The following is a 20,550-nucleotide window of genomic DNA, read 5'->3' on the forward strand; positions in this document are numbered from 1 at the left end:
GGACCATCACCCCAAGAAAAAGATATATGTTTTTCCCCAAAACATGAACCAGCACAACAGTGTCGTACACTGGTTGTGAATGGCTCTGACACACCTACCCTACCTTTTCTGATGCATCTTTACAGTCAATCATAAGTTAATTTTCATACAAAATGTACAGGCAGCTGCAGCTATGCTGTTCTGAAAATAATGTGTCCATGTTTGATAAGCGAAGCAGACAAAAACAGGTTGATAAATGAATGACACTAATAGAATTTGGGCAAAGCATGAAGTTGGGAAAGAATGAATAATATAAACAAAAGTCTTTATTTTATAAATAGCTTATGAATATCACCAAATTACCAAAGTGCCAAAATTTCTCATTCCCGGCCACGACCCCACCCCCAACTTTTGGCCTTTCTTCTTTTCTTTCCTTTATTCATGATGGTTGCACCAGTACAATCAACTGTTGAGTGCCTCACTCAAAAGGCCATTTGGAAATCTGGACATTGAGAATCAGCAGGCTATTGAACCATGGGATCGTTCACACTCTGGTCAGACATTGTATTCACCTGGTACAGCATACTTTCCAGGCAGGGGTGGCTGAATAGCTATCAGGAATGAGCCAAGCACAGAGACAACGGACAATGGGCATTATCAATTGACCAACTGTGAAACATCCCTCTGAATCTTCCTTTGTGTTGATCTCAATGGAAATGGAAATTGAACCTAATGTATCATGGGTGGCCAATCTGATCTCGCCCCACCGAATACCCCTGTAGAAGTTGAAATTTCCATGATTGGCTTGAAATTTAGTGCTCCATTATTGAAATCTGTCAACTCTGCAAAATAATCCAACCCGGACCTTCCTGGTGTTTATGATTCAATAGCACAACAACCTGTATTAGTTTGTTGTCTTTTTGACAGAAAAATATCTCGAGGTTATTTTACAGGAGGAAGAATATGAAACTGAAATGCAAATGGAAATATACTGCCACACCAGGTAGCGCACTGAGATAGCACAGTCATCCACTTTGATGTTATTTTGTTTGTCTACAAAAATAACAATTAAACTGAAAGAACAATTGACTGTTCAGAGTGAGGTATAGAGGGAACCTAATAGACTGCAGGAGAATGACTGAACATTGCTGGCTTGAGGAGCTTTTCAGCCAGTTTCTGCTGACTTTATATAAGTGAACTGCAAGATAAAGGGAAAATGCACACAGAATTATTATCTAAGCCCTTGTTGGTTTATCTGTAAAAATACTGCAAAATTTCTGAGTGGCCAGAATAAGCTCTGTCAAAGCTTATATTTGAAAAGTTTCTATGTTAATGTGGAGAATTAAAAGTGAAGTGCAATAGGTATTCTTATCTATGATATTAATACTAGTAAAATAAAAGATTACTGCAAAAAAAAGCTTGGAAACAAGAGCACTTGATGGCTTATAGACTTTCACCTCTGGGCATGGATTTGGATCCAGCCCAATAGCTTCAATCTGTTCACTGTAAAAGTCTTAATTGAAATTAATTTTGGCATTCTGAATTTAGTTTCCGCCAATTGCTGCTCCATGATGTAACTTTGCCCAAAGTTTTATAAGTTAAAATGACCCCGGATGGGGCGAATGTATATTATTGGGGGAGGGAGCTTTACTTCACATTTAAGCATTATTATACTTTACCGAAGGATGAAATTTTGCTGACAAGGGATAGTTATACCGAAACCTGTCCAGCAGATGCAGGTGCTCAGCTTTTCACTTGAAACAGAGTAGAAATCAAATGAATTGCAAAATGGCATCCAACTCTACTCCCACTGGGCAGATTGTTATAATGACCTTTCATTCCCTTGCAACAATTTCCATCACCTTAAAAGGGCATGATATTTCAGCTAAAAAAAAGTAAAACATTTAAATTCTGTAATCCAATTGGCTGAGAATACATGAATATATTTCTGAAATAAATACAAGAGCTGCTGTGGTACAACAGTGCAATCTATTAATCAGAACACAGGTTCTGAAGATCCCTTCAAATTTTAGATGAATTACATTTTGTAGTGGGAATCAAAATCAGTGTGTTATCAGAGAAATTGAAAATTTCTGACAGTAATCTTTTTGTACAAATATACCCCATGTAGTCTTTCGCTGATTTATTTTTTTATATGAACCAAACAACACAATACCAGCAGAATGTAAGATCTGGAGCTGTTACATTCTGTGAATATTCCAAAGAGAATGATTTGGCTAAATTTCAATGTGTATCACACTTATTTTCCCCAAAGCAAAAGCTTTGAGTAAAATTGAAGAGACACTCCCTAATCAGACACTCAACCAAACAGAACTGCCATGAGATAATTTGTTTGGTTTGATCACTAACGACCCCAACATCCTCTACCCATATCTCCATGGCAACCATCATCTTGGAAGCCTGCAACAACAAAGCTTCACCTCTTTCTCAGATCACCTGAGGATACTAGACCACTAGATGGATGCCATTAGCAGAATGTCAGATCATTGCCTTATGATGATCTGATATAAATTCCTGATGTGGGTTCTCTTGTGCATTTCTGCGCAAAATTAAAGCATAGCGCTTGTGTAATACTTGCCTACAAACTGAAGCTAAGCAGCCCTGCTTAGAAATTGAAAGACAATGTATTCAGTTTGTACATGTGTTGGGGCAGAATTCCAACCCCCATTTAATAACCCTACTTGGGAATGGTTCAGAACAGCGACACGCTTTGATTTAGGAGCTTGCGACCAAACAATAGGTGTAAATTTATCTCATTGATTTGAGTTACGTTCTACTGGCAGCACAACACACAAAGCAACCATTGATGAAAACAGCACCATGGAAACCAAGGTAGCTTTGCATAGCACAGTCACTCACAGCACTCAATAACTTTAGTAGTGATTGAAGTATGCAATAAAGGGGAGAACAGCTGGCCTGAAGGAAAATGGCCTCAACGGGTATTTCTCTTGTCCCCCAGGCAAAGAATGTGATAGTCTTTAAGAATGGAGATCCTTTCTTTACTGGAAGAAAGCTTGTGGTCAACCAGAGGCAGATTCTAACTTTTGAATCTTTTTTAAATGAAGTAACAAACAACATCAATGCTCCTGTGGCTGTGAGAAATATTTACACACCGAGTGGGGGACACCGGGTCCTTCAATTAAATGACCTACAGAATGGATGCCATTATGTGGCCGCAGGATTTGAAAGGTTTAAAAAAATAGAGTAAGTACATTTATGCTATTCTGTCTCAATCTGTCCATGGACTAAAGTTCCTGTGACCTTTTCAGGGTTTGAGAAACTTCTGGTTTTTTCAGCATAAGGAAAAAGATATTAAATATAAATTGATCCTAAATGTTTGTTTGAAATCCATATGACAGTCTATGAAAGACAAGGAGATAATCACTTTAACCCAAATCACTGAAATTCCTTTAAATTCTACCTGTAAATTAGCCAGATCGTTGCAGGTTCAATCTAAATTTCTTTTTAATTTTTCTGTCTTTTTCTCTCGTCCTTAAAATCCCCCCTACATTTCCCAATCCTTAAATATAATTTGTATTTCCTGCTTTATAATTCCTGGTTCGGACTCTGCAGGCAGGATTGTTAGCTGCCGATGTGATTGAGTATGTAGGTGGTCAGGTACTAAAGCTTACGCACCCCCCCAAGCCTCTTTCTCAAAGGCAGGACTGGGGGGGGTGGAGGGGAGGGCCATATGGTGGCAGCGCTATCTCCCCACAATTCGGCTTGTTAGGCGTATTATCAGCAGCGGATGCAATTTTCCAGTCAGACTCTGGGGGGGGGGCATCAGGGAACAGTGAAGCTGCCTTGAGGTGACCTCCTGATGGCAGACCTGGGATGGCCAGCACTCCACATGGACTTTGAGGCCCTCTCTGCCTGCCTGGCTTCAGTTGCAATCACAGCTCCAGGGCTGCCTATTGGAGGCTATCTTGAGGTACCCTCTCTCTCTCTCTCTCTCTTATTTGAAAAGGCAGCCTGCTGCTGCTTCCATGCTGGAAGGCCACTGCTTGGCCCTGAAGCTTCAAGAGACTGTTCACAACAGGGAAACAGTCACGCTTTGTGATTTTCCTTGACTTGGTCAATTAAGGAAGGTGGGCAGGTCTCAAAGCACCAGTAGTGATCTGCCTAAGGGCAGATAGGCCTAAGGGCACAGACTGTGTCCATTTCATCACACCTCGTGCTCTCATACTTTCCTTTTCAGTTGCTCAGAGGTGCTTCCTTTTTTCAATTTCGATCTGCAACATGACTCAGGAAGTGAGTTAGTTTCCCATTGAAATCCTCACGTACACTTAAAGGAAACACAAGTCCTCATCCTGAGGGGTCCTCTGCTTGGAAGCAGTCATTTTCCTTGAAGTTCCAGCTCTTCCACCATCATCGCTGTAAATTCGCTAGTTCCGCCATTGGCCATGACTCATAACCCTGAGCATGGGAACCTTCCCTAGGCCTGGGGAGACTCCCAAAAAAAATGCAGGGATGACCACCCCTTTTCAAAAGGACTAGAATATAAAAGCAGGGATGTGCTGCTGAGGCTTTATGAGGATCTGGTCAGACCACATTTAGAATGTTGTGAGCAATTTTGGGCCCCGTATCTCAGGAAGGATGTTCTGGCCCTGGAGAGGGTCCAGAGGAGGTTCACGAGAACGATCCCAGGAATGAAAGGCTTAACATATGAGGAACGTTTGAGGACTCTGGGTCTATACTCGATGGAGTTTAGAAGGATGAGGGGGGAACTGATTGAAACTTACAGAATACTGAAAGGCCTGGATAGAGTGGACGTGGGGAAGATGTTTCCATTAGTAGGAGAGACTAGGACCTGAGGGCACAGCCTCAGAGTAAAGGGAAGACCTTCCAGAACAGAGATGAAGAGAAACTGCTTTAGCCAGAGAGTGGTGAATCGATGGAATTCATTGCCACAGAAGGCTGTGGAGGCCAAGTCATTGAGTGTATTTAAGACTGAGATAGATAGGTTCTTGATTGGTAAGGGGATCAAAGGTTACGGGGAGAAGGTGGGAGAATGGGGTTGAGAAACTTATCAGCCATGATTGAATGGCGGAGCAGACTCGATGGGCTGAATGGCCTAATTTCTGCTCCTATGTCTTATGGTCTTATGGTCTTATGGATTTATGGAGGCCTCAAATGAACCTGTTACCCTTTCAGCTTGAAAGGAATGGGCAGCAGGCTGTCTTTTCAGGTAAGAGAGCGAGAGGGTGCCTCAAGATGGACATGCCCTCTCACCAACTTCTTAAAATTTAAATTAAGGAATGGTTTTTGCTGCCTCACCTCCTTTGGAGGGGGTGGGATCGGATGGGAAGCCTCTTTATGTTGCAGCTTTTGCGTGCTGCTGCACCTAGACAGGTGAGGAGGGCATCCAGTCCTGTCTAGGTTGCTGGCCCCATGGTCTGGAAAATCCCAGTTGCTGTCCTTTAACTGTCCTGGGTTTGCTTCCCTCTACATGTGCCCCCAGCCCCCATCCGGCTTCCACGAGAATGGGTCTCGAGTCAAGGAGCTGGCACATGGGCTGATGGTGCTAATTTTAGCATTCGCCTGCCTCTGGTTCCAACTGCAGTGGGGCCTGAAAATCAAACCCACGGGGTTGGGTTCTGACCCCCATTTGACCCCGAAGTCAGGGTCCCAAAGCCCTTCAGGAAAATCCTGCCCTCTACGTCTCAGCAACGATTATTCAATTGATTGAATATGAGCCTCACTATTGCTGGCCCTGTTCACAGTCATGACAGGTTCCCTGTAGGGGGCAGAGGACTGAAAGAGATGCTGAGTTAGAGGAAATCTTCACTGTCAGGCTGACACAATGCCTGCAGGCAGTTGTGAGTGAGTAAGTGCTGTTCCTTCACCACTGAGGTCCTGAATTTTATTTATGAAAGGTGACTAGAAATGAAGAAAATGCTTTATTTTATAAGCTGAGGAAGATTTTCTGGGCTCTCTATTTGTAAGGAAATTATAAATGTACATGTATGTAGATGCATGTATATGTCAATATGCTGTAAGATGTGTGTAGGTCTCATGAAAAGGTTATGAATCTTGTATAATTTAACAGTGAGTGTTTATTAACCATACATAACTATGTACATATATATATACTGTATAAAGTCTAAACCATAAGATGTAGGAGCAGAAGTAGGCCATTCGGTCCATTCTGCTCCGCCATTCAATGAGATCATGGCTGATCTGATCATCCTCAACTCCACTTTCCTGCCTTTTCCCCATAACCCTTGATCCCCTTAAAAATCTGTCTACCTCAACTTTGAAAATACTTAATGACCCAGCCTCTACAGCCCTCTGCAGTAAAGAATTCCATAGATTGACTAAGCTGGGAGCTGTCTCCATACTTGCCCCTGCACACAGCTCTGTCCAGTACATGACTGCCCTCTAGACTTGGGTCATGTGTTCCTTTACATCACAGTGTGGGCAGTACTGTACCCAGCCCCATATTAACCCTTTCTATGCTTGGCCCTTATACTACATACACATAAATGTGTGCATATAATGAAAGCTCTTGTGATTTTCCAGCAAACAGTGCAAAGAGCAAATCACCTCTTGCCACTCTCCCAGGCTGTATTGTATTAATTTTCATCCTATTCCATGTTTTCTTAGTGTACAGTTTTGTAGTAACTGTAGCTTTAAGGAATGTAGTGACTGTAGCTTTAAGGCTTATTGTATCGTGTACTATCAAGTGACAGTGTGAACGACTCAGCCCTAAGTGTGGGGAACCTTAGGGGTGGAGTTTGTGTCTAGTTGTGGATCTTGATGGAAGCTTGTAACTGCTGCTGAAGCCCTGTAAATAAAGTTCACTGTTTCTTACGAGAAACCTGTCTGAAAGATCAAGTCCATAACAAGTTTGTTTTTTTCCGACCAAAATACTGAGTAAAAAAATAAATAAATACACAACAAGATGAAAAGAGGAATGAGAAGTGACTGTCCAGCCTGCCAGTTCAATTGCTTTCAATAGATAGCATTGTCATGATAATTAGTGGGAATGTTCAAAAACAATCTATTTACATAGCACCTTTAATGTAATAAAACATCCAAAGTTCCCAAGTTGCAGGAGCATTATAAAGCAAAATTAGACACCGAGCCACATAAAGTGAGATTAGGACAGATAACCAAAAGCTTGGTCAAAGGGATGGGTTTTAAGGAATGTCTTAGAAGAGAGAGAGATACAGAGGTGGAGTGGTTTAGGGGCAGTATTCCAGAGCTTTGGCCTAAGTAGCTGAAGGCTCAGCCACCGATGGTAGAGTGATTATAATTGGGAATGCTCGAGAGTCCAGAATTAGAAGAATGAAAATATCTCCGAGGGCTGTGGGTTTTTATGTTGCCTGAACTCCACAAGCACTGGAAACCAGCAACTCTTGCAGCATCTGCACGACCTTATCTTTGTCTCGGCTGGAGGGAGGGGGCAGTGGCCCAAGATGTGCGTGATGTAAAGACGGTGGCTCTGTACAAGAGCAAGGGTGACCACAGCAACTGCAACAACTATCAAGGCAGCTCCCAGCTCAGCATCATGGGGAAAATATTTACCCGTGTTGCCCTTGTCAGACTGCAGATCGCGGCCGAATGCAGCTGTCCCGAGTCCCGGTCTGGTTTCAGGGGTAATATATTAGCTTGGATATAGGATTGGCCAACCAACAGAAAGCAGAGCAAAAACAGAATTACCTGGAAAAACTCAGCAGGTCTGGCAGCATCGGCGGAGAAGAAAAGAGTTGACGTTTCTAGTCCTCATGACCCTTCGACAGAACTGAGGACTCGAAACGTCAACTCTTTTCTTCTCCACCGATGCTGCCAGACTTGCTGAGTTTTTCCAGGTAATTCTGTTTTTGTTTTGGATTTCCAGCATCCACAGTTTTTTGTTTTTAACAGAAAGCAGAGAGTGGGGATGGCAAGCTGTAACTAGTGGGGTGCCACAGGGTTCGGTCCTTGGGCCCCAGCTATTTACAATCTATATTAATGAATTGGATTCAGGGATAGAAGGTACTATAGCTAAATTTGCAGATGACACCAAAATAGGTGGGAAAGTAAGTTGCAATGAAGAAATAAGAAATTTACAAATAGATATGGACAGGTTAGGTGAATGGGTTAAAATCTGGCAGATGGAGTTTAACATTGATAAGTGTGAGGTTATCTATTTTGGTTGGAGAATAAAAAGTCAACTTATTATTTAAATGGAAAGAAACTTCAGAATGCTTCAGTGCAGAGGGATCTGGGTGTCCTCATGCATGAATCGCTGAAAGCTAGTATGCAGGTACAGCAGGTAATAAGGAAGGCAAATGGAATTTTGGTATTTATTGCTAAAGGAATAGAGTCTAAAATCGGGAAGTGTTGTTGCAACTGTACAAGGCATTGGTGAGACCACATCTGGAGTACTGTGCACAGTTTTGGTCCCCTTACTTGAGGAAGGATGTAGTTGCATTGGAGGAGGTTCAGAGGAGGTTCACTAGATTGATTCCAGAGATGCGGGGCTTGTCTTATAAGGAGAGATTGAGCAGTTTAGAAGAATGAGAGGAGATCTAATTGAGGTATATAAGATGCTAAAGGGACAGACAAAGTAGACAGTGGAGCAGATGTTTCCCCTTGTGGGGCATTCTAGAATGAGAGGTCATAGTTTAAGGCTAAGGGGTGGTAGATTTAAATCAGAGATGAGGAGGAATTACTTTTCTCAAAGGGTCATGAATCTGTGGAATTCACTACCTCAGAGTGCAGTGGATGCCGGGACGCTGAATAAATTTAAGGAGGAGATAGACAGATTTTTAATTAGTAACGGGTTGAAAGGTTATGGGGAGAGGATGGGAAATTGGAGTTGAGGCCGAAATGAGATCAACCATGATCGTAATGAATGGCGGGGCAGGCTCGAGGGGCTGAACTGCCTACTCCTGCTCCTAGTTCTTATGTTCTTATGTTGTAACTGGGAGATCTACAATTGACATGATCTTCTCAGTCCAGCAGCAGCAGAAGAAATGCCGTGAACAAAGGAGACCACTATGTATTGCCTTCATTGATCTTACCAAGACATTCGACCATGTGAGCAGAGTAGGTTTATTTAAGCTGCTGGAGAAAGTTGGCCGCCCACTGAAGCGGCTCTTTCCATGACAACATGATGGGGAAGGTCAGCTACAATGGGGCAACACTGAACCCTTTTACATCCGTATTGAGCTCAAACAGGGTTATGTTCTGGCACAGACTCTCTTTGGCATATTCTTCTCTTCAGGTTGCCTACAGAGGGTGTCCACTGACAGAAACCTGTTCAGCCTTGCCAGTCTGACATCATTGGCAAAGGTGCACCAAGTCCTCATCAGGGAGTTGCTCTACACTGACAATGCTGCACTAACATTCCATACTGAGCAGCACCTTCAGAGACAAATGGACAGATTCTCTCACTCCTGTAAAGAGTTTGGTTTGACAATCAGCATCAGGAAGACAAATGACATGGTCCAGGATGTTACCATACCTCCATCTATCAGCATTGACAATGTGACACTGGATATTGTGGATAGTTTCACATATCTAGGCTCCACAATCACCAGCAATCTGTCAGTTAATGCTGAAGTCAACACACTCTGTAAAAGCTGCAGCTGTTCTGTCCACGCTGAGTAAGAGAGTGTGGAACAACAGCAACCTGAATGAGAACACCGAACTGTGAGCTACTGAGCCTGTGTCCTCAACCCACTCCTCTACGGTGGGGAGAGTGGGACAAAATGTGCCAAGCAGGAGAAAAGGCTGAACAGTTTCCACCTATGCTGTCTCAAATGTATCACTGCAGGAGTTCCTCAAGGTAGTATCCTCGGCCCAACGATCTTCAGCTGCTTCATCAATGACCTATCTTCCATCATAAGGTCAGAAGTGCAGATGTTCGCTGATGATTGCACAATGTTCAGCACCATTCGCAACTCCTCCAATACTGCAGCAGTCCATGTCCAAATGCAACAAGACCTGGATAATATCCAGCCCTGGGATGACAAGTGGCAAGTAACATTCATGGCACACAAGTGCCAGGCAATGACCATCTCCAACAAGAGAGTATCTAACTGTCGCCCCTTGACGTTCAATGGCATTACCGTCACTGAATCCCCCACTATCAACATCCTGGGGGTTACCATTGACCAGAAACTGAGCTGGGCGTGCTATATAAGTACTGTGCTTACAACAGCAGGTCAGATACTGGGAAGCCTGTCATGAGTAACTCACCTCCTGACTGCCCAAAGCCTGTCCACCATCTTCAAGGCACAAGTCAGGAGTGTGATGGAAGACTCTCCACTTGTCTGGATGAGTGTAGCTCCCACGACACTTAAGAAGCTTGACACTATCCAGGACATCCAGGATGTGGCACCACATCCACAAACATTCACTCCCTCCACCACTGACACACAGTAGCAGCAGTGTATACCATCTACAAGATGCACTTCAGGAATTCACCAAGGCTTCCTAGACAGCACCTTCCAAACCCACGACTACTACCAGCTAGAAGGACAAGGGCAGCAGATAGATGGGAACACCACCTTCTGGAATTTCCCCTCCAAGTCACTCACCATCCTGACTTGGAAGTATATCACCGTTCCTTCGCTGTTGCTGGATCAAAATCCTGGAATTCCCTTCCTAGCAGCACTGCGGGTGGACTGCAGAGGTGACGGAAGGCAGCTCACCACCACCTTCTCAAGGGTAAATAGGGATGGGCAATAAATGCTGGCCCAGCCAGCGAAGCTCACATCCCATGAAAGAATAAAAAAAAATATCCTTGACATCTCTTTGCAGGACAAGCTCATCAACTCAGAGGCCCTGGAATATGCTAATTCCATCAGCATACACTCATTGCTAAGCCAACAATTTCTGCACTGGCTCAGCCATGTTCATTGGATGGATGACAACAGTGTACCCAAAGACCTTCTGCAGAGTGAATTGTCCACTGGGTGACGACCCCCTTGGCGTCCATACCTCTGCTACAAAGACACCTGCAAGCGAGATATGAACATGTTGGACATTGACATTGACAACTGGGAGACAGTTGCTAATGATCGTGATATCTGGAGGCTGACTGTTTGGAAGGGTATTAGAAGAGGTGAGCGGAAAGAGAAAGCTCAGCTGGCCGAGAAGAGGGCCCAGGGAAAACAGAGGCTAACGAATGATGCACCTTCTCAGCCCACTGTCTTCCTCTTCAGCAAATACAGCAGAGACTGCCATGTCAAAATGCGACTCCTGAGTCACACCAGGCGATACTTAACACGGAGTTGACCACCAAGGTTCAAACCATCATCTTATGAGGTAGAAGGCTGCCACCAGTCTGGGTCTGGAAGAGATTACAGAAATAAGGAAGGATGAAGTCATGGAGGAATTTGAAAATGAGGATGAGAATTTTAAAACCAAGTCACAGCTTTACCATAAGCCAGCGTAGGTCAATGAGCACAGGGGTGATAGGCGAACAGGATTTGGTGCGAGTAAGGACACAGGCAACAAAATTTTGGATGATCTGATGTTTATAGAGGGTAGAATGTAGGAGGTCAACTAGGACTGCATTGGAATAGTCAAGTCTCAAGGTAACATTGACATGAGTGAGTGTTTCAGCAGCAGATCAGTCGAGGCTGGGGTGAAGTTGGACGATGTTATTGAGGTGGAAATAGATGGTCTTTGTAATTGCATGGATATGAGGGCAGAAGGTCATCTCAAGTTCAGATATCACACCAATTGTGAACAGTCTCATTTAGTCTCAGACAGTTGCCAAGGAGAATGATGGAATCAGTAGCAAGGGAATATAGTTTGGAGAGGGGATCAAAGACAATGGCTTCAGTCTTCCCAATAGTGATCACTGGTTCTTCAAAGAATACAGATAATCACATCCATACATTTTATTTTTCTTGACAACTGACAAACATATAATGTGCCTACTTGATTTGTTTCCTGTTTCAATGTCTATTACTTTATATCATTAAAATTTAAATTCATCTTCTGTTCCTTAATCCATCTGCTAAGTTTGTCTAGGTTCCTTTAAAAGTTATCAATCTTCTTCATAGTAATCACCTAACCACAAGCTGTAGTGCTATCTGAAAACTTTGTAATATATCATCATTAAAAGTTTCCTCTGGCATATCATTTATGGACAGTGTAAATAGCAAAGGGACACAGAACAGATTCTTGTTGAGTTTCACTCATTAGTTGCCACCCAGATAGAGTCTTGCATATTTCTTCCTGCTCTCTATTGCCAAGATAATATTCAGTCCAATTAGAAAATGTATCCTTAGTTCCATATATGTCAACAGTCTCTTTAAAAGCCTCACATCTGAAACTTTATCAAACACCTTTTGAAATCTCATTGTTGTCAATTTAATCTTTTTCCTTTGGTCTATTGTCATACTTCATAATAAGTCAGGAGCATTAACAAGTATTTAAATACACCTATTATAACAAACCATTTATTTGTTAGGCAATTACTTTTTGATCAATAATTGTAAAATATATCAATATTTCATTTTAATTTTGTTTCTAGTTAAAATTAATTTCAATTTGTGTTACCCAGCACTCTGCTAACCAGAATTCTCTGACAGCTTAATTATTTTTTTTATATGCTGCTCACTTTCAGTGTTCTGAATTCTTTTTTTAATAACTAATAATAATAACAATAGATTGTAAATCTGCAAAAGTTGTTTTTAGGCTTTACATTGAAATTATTAAATTATTGGGTTTGTTTTGTTAGTAGTGCCTGAACAAAGATATACCCCTCAGATTGGTGTCTGCTTGCTCTGTTGTGGTGGTATTACTGAGCTGCCCAGCAATGCTTGGGCCCTTGGCAGCACAGCTGCTCCTCCTCAACCCCTCAAAGACAGAGCAGTGCTATGCATTGTGACTGGGGTAACGTAACTCCCCATTAACTGGCATTGTTTATTATCCGGCCTTGTGACCGGGGTAATGTAACTCCCCATTAACTGGCATTGTTTATTATCCGGCCTTGTGACTGGGGTAATGTAACTCCCCATTAACTGGCATTGTTTATTATCCGGCCTTGTGACTGGGGTAATGTAACTCCCCATTAACTGGCATTGTTTATTATCCGGCCTTGTGACTGGGGTAATGTAACTCCCCATTAACTGGCATTGTTTATTATCTGGCCTTGTGACTGGGGTAGGGTAACTCCCCATTAACTGGCATTGTTTATTATCCGGCCTTGTGACTGGGGTAATGTAACTCCCCATTAACTGGCATTGTTTATTATCCGGCCTTGTGACTGGGGTAATGTAACTCCCCATTAACTGGCATTGTTTATTATCCGGCGCCAACCATTCTCGAGCATGCTGGGAAACAGAGAGATTTTATTGTAGTTTACTAGTTTGTCCTGTCCCTAAATTGAGGTGAAACACAGTAACTCCTGATGCCATTTGGCCAGGGGTCTTTACATGTGTACCTTTGGCTTGCACTGCGTCGGCTGCTGATGTCGTTGGTGTGTGCCCATTGATTGGTGCCAGTACTGGTTTGCATCTTGCTGCCTGCAGTTCAAAGTCCTGTCCTTTCCATCAATGCCCCCTTTCTCCCCGCAGCCTCTCGCTCGCTCCCTCTCCCAAACTGTTGCCACCCCTCTCCTGAGCAGCCAATCCTATTTCATCTCCATTTATCGATGCTTCCTGAGAGTTCTCTGCACTCGCTGTTGCTCTTGGAGTTTGCCACTTGCACCCTGCTTTCCAGCCAGGATGAACCCACGAACCGCTATCCCCCACACCACCCCCCCACCCCCACAACACCCCCTCCCACCCACCCCGCCTTCTCTCTTTGTTTTGCCTGAACTTGGTGACTGTTTAGCCTTTTCCTAATAGCTGAGTTTGATGGAACCTGCGCCATCTTTCATGCTGGCAGCTGTTTAGGATGTTGCAGTGTCACCCTCTGCAGTTGCAGTGTCACCCAACTCAGCCCAGAGGTGAGAATGCAGTTTGGTAACAGTAAAATTTTTAGTTGAACCTATGTGGAACTGCTATCAATCAGTAGAGTTCTGAAGACCTGGAGGATCACGGATCAAACAAAGTTACACAGCAACAATTTAATTACAGTTTACTTTCTGGAACACCAATTGTTGTTATAACTGTTTCTGAAGAGAAGAATTCGGAATATTCGATTTGTATGATAGATTATGTTTTAGGTAAAGGAACCCAACTAACCACAACTACCTAAAGCAGCTTTGTGTTATTACTTCTAAAAATGTATTAAAGTAGGAATTCTACTTTGCCAAGTTCGCTTACCAGCACTTAAAGTTCACACACCTCTTTTAAATTTATGCTATTTTTATGCTGGCGTCAGTTATTCCATCAGAATCTTGACCTTTATAACCAAAGATTGGTTATAAAACCAAACATGGTAAAAGTTAACAAAGGATTTGGAAATTTCAACCTCTAATAATCAGCTAGAGTAATAGTTGTTTATGGAGTGACACTTAATGAGCATGACTACACAGGCCAGGCTGTGAATGTATTTACTCCTGTAGTTACACTGTAGAAAAATCATACGGATACACTAAGGATCAACAGTCAGTGACAGTTTTGGTTTTTAAGTCATGGGGAAGAATTTTCTCCCCGTCGGGCGGGCCTGTTGGGAGTGGGTGCGGGCGGGTGTGGAGCCAATCACCGCCCCCCGATCGGTTGCACGCCGCCATTTTACATGGGTGGGCCAATTAAGGCCCACCCAGCGTGAAGCATGCCCGGTAGCGCTCAGCACCCCTTTTGCGGGCGGGGGGGGTGCGGAGGAGGGAGAGTCGGGACCTGAGCTCTTTCACGCACGCCCGCAAAAGAGGATTAAGTTGAATTTGACAGCTGAAAATAAAATAAAGTTAAGAATCATTTACACGTGTCCCCTTGTGTGACAGCATCACGTGTTTATCAAATGTTTAAAAAATTTTTATTAATGTAATAAACTGCTCAGGAAAACTCATCCTGCCCGTGGATGAGGCTTCATGAGAAATGTGAAGGCCGCCTGAGCTCTCCGCCTGCCCCCCCCACCCCACACCCAACCACCCCACCCCACCCCCCCCCCCACCCCCCCACCACCGGCCAAGCTTAAGGTCACATGGGCAGCCCTGACAATTACTTTAATCAGTTTATTAACGGTCTCAATAGGCCTTTGACCATTCAGCGGGCACACACCAGAGTCAGCTGCGCGCCCGCCAAACTAAAGATCGGACTGACGCGCGGTGATGTCAGGACACACGCCTGATGTCAATGCGCATCATTTTACACGGGCCCAGCCCCGCACACCAAACACAAGATTCTGCCCCGTGGTATCACGCCGCTTAAAGGTAAATTTAGTTAAAAAAAATGAAAGTTGATACAATATCCCGTGTAATAGTTCAAATATATTAAACAGGATCTTAAACCCCAAATACCAAATTGTAAATTGCAACTGGAATGGCAAAAGCTTTCTGCTTGGACCATCACCATTGTTCTGAACCAGGAAAGAGGAAACCTGACCAATGTTAGAAAGAACCTTGCTGATAACAGAGTAACTGTTCATTCATTGATGTAACAATCAATTGACTAGGAATTAGTGAATTGACCAAGTACCTGTACCTTGCACAGATTACTTCTCAATTGCACAAGGAAACTTGTTAACCAAGTTGTTAATCGAGGAAAATAGTGGACTAATCGTGGAGCACAAATCTTTGTTTTGAAACATGAGAAAAGATGGATTTTTTTTTTCTCAGACATAGATGTGCTGCATTTTGATAGTAAAATAAAAGGGAGATTGCGCAGTGGGAACTAGATTTTGTGCTCCAACTTGCACTTGTTAAAGTTTCACAGTTACAACAGCTTTCACTGTGCATGACAATGAGATCAGACAGAAGCATTGGCCTGAATTCTCCCCTCGGCGGTTTGGGGGCGGGGCCCTGCTCGCCGAGGGGAAAATGACTCGGGATGACATCGGGAGGAACTCCCAACATCATCCCGGTCCCTTTAAATTTTCAGGAAGGCGGGCGGATAGCGAAGTCAGCTGTCTACCTGCCAATTTGTCCGTGGCCAATTGAGGCCATTGACAGGGTAATTAAGATAATTAAAGACCTGCCCGTCCAAGCTTAAGGCTGGCAGGCAGGCCAGGAGCCCCAGGGGGCTTCTGATAATACATCAAACCTCATCCACTGGCAGGACGAGGTTTCATGTCCATTTTTAAAATGTCTAATAAAGTTTATGTCATTTTTATTAACATGTCCCATCTCATGTGACATTGTCACATGAGGGGGAAATGTTAATGATTTATTAATTTTTCTATTTCTTGACTTTTCCTACCTGTTAGTAATCTCCCTGAGACAGGACTTTGCCTCAGGGAGCAGTGCGCTGTTTTGCGTGCATGTGTGAAAGAGCGTAGCGTTTCCCGTCGGGCAGGCTGCTGGGTGGGCCTTAATTGGCCCGCCCACTCAAAATGGCGGTGGGCCCCGTTTCAGTGGCGGGGGTCAGCTGTCCGCCCGCCGCCGAGCCGGTGGGGCCCACACGCCATCTGAGGGCAAAATTCTGCCCATTATATCTCTAAAACCACAAGCATAATACAAAGGTTAATCGGTCGTCATTAAACTGCTTGGCAAAGACTTTTCTTTGAGTGGCAGAAGTTTACATAATTTATGTCAAATGGTTTAGATATAAATATGTTTATATAACACCATATATTCTCAGGATTGTAGTCAGTTTTTAAGTAGCCAAACATGACAACCAAGTAAGATACCACAAACAGTGAATTGGATAAATGACCAGTTAATCTGTGTTTGCTCATGTTATTTGAAGGAGAAATGTCGGCCCAGACTCCGGGAGAATTCTTTATTCTTCTTTAAATAGCACTGTGGGATCATTCATCTCTACCCCTGAACCACGCGAGTGGACAGCCAGCAAACAACTCTGATGATGCAGAACTTTCTCAGATGTACAAAGAAATCAGCCTACATTGTGCACTCTTTTCATGGAGTGTGACTTGACCCCATAAAATCGGCTTAGAAGAAAGAATGTTATCAAACTGACATGCACAAATAATAAAATGATTTAAAATTGACAGCAGAGATCAAAGAGCCAGAGCTGTCAATCAAACAATGTTGTCATTGGGTCTCAAGTGTTTTAGTACTCTGATGGATATCTGGGCTGTCAGCCAAGAATACATAATGAGGCTTGGCTGAGAGCCCAGAAATCTATTAGTCTGACGAAACACCTGAGATCCAGGGAAAACACTGCTTGATGGAAAACATGGCTCTTTGATCTCTGCTGTCAATTGCGCAATGCTTATTTACACAAGTTTAAGATGTTTCAAATCCTTGCAATTTCAGCTATTGGAAATTTGAAAGGTCTATTTGGTTGACACTTTTATTGCCCTATAGTAAAAGAACTTTTTTTAACATAGTGGAAAGTTATGAATGAATAATTTTTTAAAAAGCTTTTTAAAAATATATACTATTGTCACTATAGGGTTTATTGGTTCTATACTGTTTAATTGTATACTGGGTCAATTGGCATCGAAGTGCCACAGATTGGCAAAGGGCATGAGGGGCCATGGGGGTGGGTGGAGTGACATAGCTTGTCATAGGGTACCTGAGGGACCATAGGAGATAGATGGAGGGGCATACCTGGGCATGGAGGAATCAGGGGCCATAGAGGGTGGATGGGGGGGAATGAGTTGGCATGGATGAGGCAAGGTGAGTGTGTCGGGGAGAGGGTATGGGAGGGTGAGGGCTGGAGGACCTTTCTTTTTATTTTGACAGGCTCAAAGTCCCACAGCACAGAGGTGGATCTTTTAAACAGCTTGCCTCAACACAGAGGCTGCTTCCAAACATTACCCCTGGTCAACTGGCCTGATTCCAGTCCACACCCCCGCCCCCACAATGAAAGGTTCCATCCTTGCGTACACTGTTTCTGAGGTGGGCAGGATGAATCAGGAATTTTCCCGACTCCCACTGCCTGGCTGGAGGATGAAAATTCAGCCCTGTGTGTTTGTCTTCACTGTAGAAGACACAAATAACAACCCAGAACTACTTGTAAATCAAAAAGTGAAAGCAAGGAAGGAACTTAAAACAATTACAATCACCAGGGAGAGGGCGTTTGAGAAAACTATTAGAGCTAAAGGCTGATAAGTCAGCAGGATCTGATGGACTTCATCCTAGGGTCCTAAAGGAAGCAGCTGCGGAGATAGTAGATTTAATTTTCCAAAATTCCTTAGATTCTGGAAAGATCCCATCATATTGGAAATTAGTGAATACAACTCTTTTCAAGAAAGGGGGGAGACAGAAAGTGGGTAACTACAGGTTAGTTAGTTTAACTTCTGTCAGAGTGAAAATGCTGGAATCTATTATTAAGGAGGCTATAGCAGGCAACCTATTAAAGCTTAATGCACTCAGGAAGAGTCAACATGGTTTTGTGAAAGGGAAATCTTGTTTGACTAATTTATTCAAGCTCTTTGAGGAAGTAACAAGTAACTTGGATAAAAGAAAGCCTATAATTGTGGTGTACTTAGATTTCCAAAAAGTGTTTGATAAGGTACCACATCAAAGGTTATTACACACTATAAGAGCTCATGGGGTAGCATATTATCATGGATAGAGGATTGGTTGGCTAACAGGAAGCAGAAAGTAGGGATAAATGGGTCATTTTTGGATTGGCGATATGTAACCAGTGGAGTTCCACAGGGATCAGTTTTGGGGCTTCAACTATTTACCATCTATTTTGTTACGATCCCAGCTGGTGTTACTACTGGAAAGATTAGGTCCCTCAGTGAAAGCTGGCTTGATCCTAACTTTTTTTTTAGCAACTGTGGAGGTAAGTTACTGAACAAATTCACAGGAGTCTGTGATGAACATTTAACACAAAGAATAAAGTATTTATTAAACAAGAAAAATGAACTATATTACACCAGACAAAAAGGTTGGAAAGATCTCAATACAAACACAACGAAATGATTCAAATATTCACTATTCCCTCACCCCAGCTATATATTTACAGACACATACAAATTCGGAAAGATAAAACAGTTTACCACATATATCTTATACTGTAATATTTAGGGTAAGTATGCGGCATATGTGAACCAACTGGTGCACTGTGGTCAGACACACCACACTCTAAAGTAAATAACAGATGTGACCAAAGCAGATCCTATGTCTTTCTCAACAACCCGCCCAGAGACGATTGTCACACTGTGAGCCAACTAGACTCACTAAAACTCTACCTTTCTCATGAGGGTTTCCAATCTCCACATTTGAAGAACTCGCCTTGGAATTCTCTCCAAATGTCACTCCCACTCCGACAGCTTCAAGGAGAATCCACCCCAGGGTTTCAATCTCGTCTTCTGAGATTCCTTTCCCCTGGATCTCCACGCACACTAAAGCTTCACCTTCCTAAGTGCACTTTCAGATCTTTGGCTGTGCCAAGCAGAATACCACTGCTCCAAAAGGGTACCTGTGCCTTTAGGACCTGGAGCAAGGAGTCACCAATATTTGGCTGCCTGCTCGGATCTTCAGGGATTCTCTCAAGCCCACTTTTCTTCAAGTCTGCTCCCTGCTGCTCACTCTAATTCAGAACCTATTGCTCTGCTCCTTTCTCTCAACTTTACCTAGAAGGATCTGTTTCTGATCTCTGTCCTTGTCCTTCACTTGGGACCTTCTTCTGAGCCCTGTTTCTGTCCCACTCCCTGATTTGGGATCTTCTTTGTTTGGGACCTCTCCCTATTTCCCCTCCTCATGTGCTGCTCCCTGGGATGCTTTCTCTCAAATGACATTCCTCTTCAGGTCACCTGACCTCCATTTCACTTTTCTTCTTTATCTACTGTGCATGTGCACGGAGCCGATTCCCATCCTGGAGACGTACAAGAAGTGAACTGCGCTTGTGCGGCCCTTTCCCGGCCAATGCATGTGCAGGAAGCCAAAGGCCCCCTGGGAACTGTAGTTCCCAAACACCAACCTCCCAATTTAGGTATTTTTGGGTTTCCTAACAATATAAAAATGACTTGGATGTGGGGACGGAATGTATGGTTGCTAAATTTGTTGACGACACAGAAACAGAAAGACAGGTAGGAAAGTAAATTCAGCCTTTCTGTTTTTTCTACCAAAGTGGATAACTTCACACTTACATTATATTCCATCTGATTTGTTCTTGCCATTTGCTTAGTCTGTCCAAGTCCCCTTGAAGCCTCCTTGCGCCCCCCTCACAACTTACATTCCCACCTAGTTTTGTGTCATCAACAAATTTAGAAATATTAAATTTGGACCCCACATCCAGATGATTTATATAGACCATGAACGGTTGTGGCCCCCAGCACTGATCCTTGTGGTACCCTACTAGTAACAGCCTGTCATGCTGAGAATGACCCATTTACTCCTACTCTGTTTTCTGTCTGTTAACCAATCTCAATTTATACCCGTATATTACTCCTAATCCCATGTGCTCTAATTCTGTTTACTAACTTCCTGTTTGAGACCTTATCAGAAACCTTCTGAAAATCCAAATCCACCACATCTACTGGATCTCCTTTATCTATACTAAAAGTAACATCCTCAGAAAACTTCAACAGGTTTGTCAAACATGATTTCCCTTCATAAATCCATGTTGACTCTGC

At 43.2% G+C, this 20,550-nt stretch overlaps 1 protein-coding gene across 1 annotated transcript in view; it reads left to right on the forward strand.

Moving 5' to 3' along the window:
* The first annotated feature begins 2,926 nt into the window (after positions 1 to 2,926).
* The window catches only part of dcdc2b (doublecortin domain containing 2B), a 68,996-nt gene continuing 51,372 nt past the window's right edge, over positions 2,927 to 20,550 (forward strand). Inside the window, exons 1-2 of the mRNA XM_041213185.1 lie at positions 2,927 to 3,204; positions 19,290 to 19,390. Coding sequence (XP_041069119.1) covers positions 2,927 to 3,204; positions 19,290 to 19,390 — 379 coding nt within the window. The remainder of the gene's footprint in view (positions 3,205 to 19,289; positions 19,391 to 20,550) is intronic.

Source organism: Carcharodon carcharias, chromosome 19, assembly GCF_017639515.1.
Source record: "Carcharodon carcharias isolate sCarCar2 chromosome 19, sCarCar2.pri, whole genome shotgun sequence".
NCBI lineage: Eukaryota > Metazoa > Chordata > Chondrichthyes > Lamniformes > Lamnidae > Carcharodon > Carcharodon carcharias.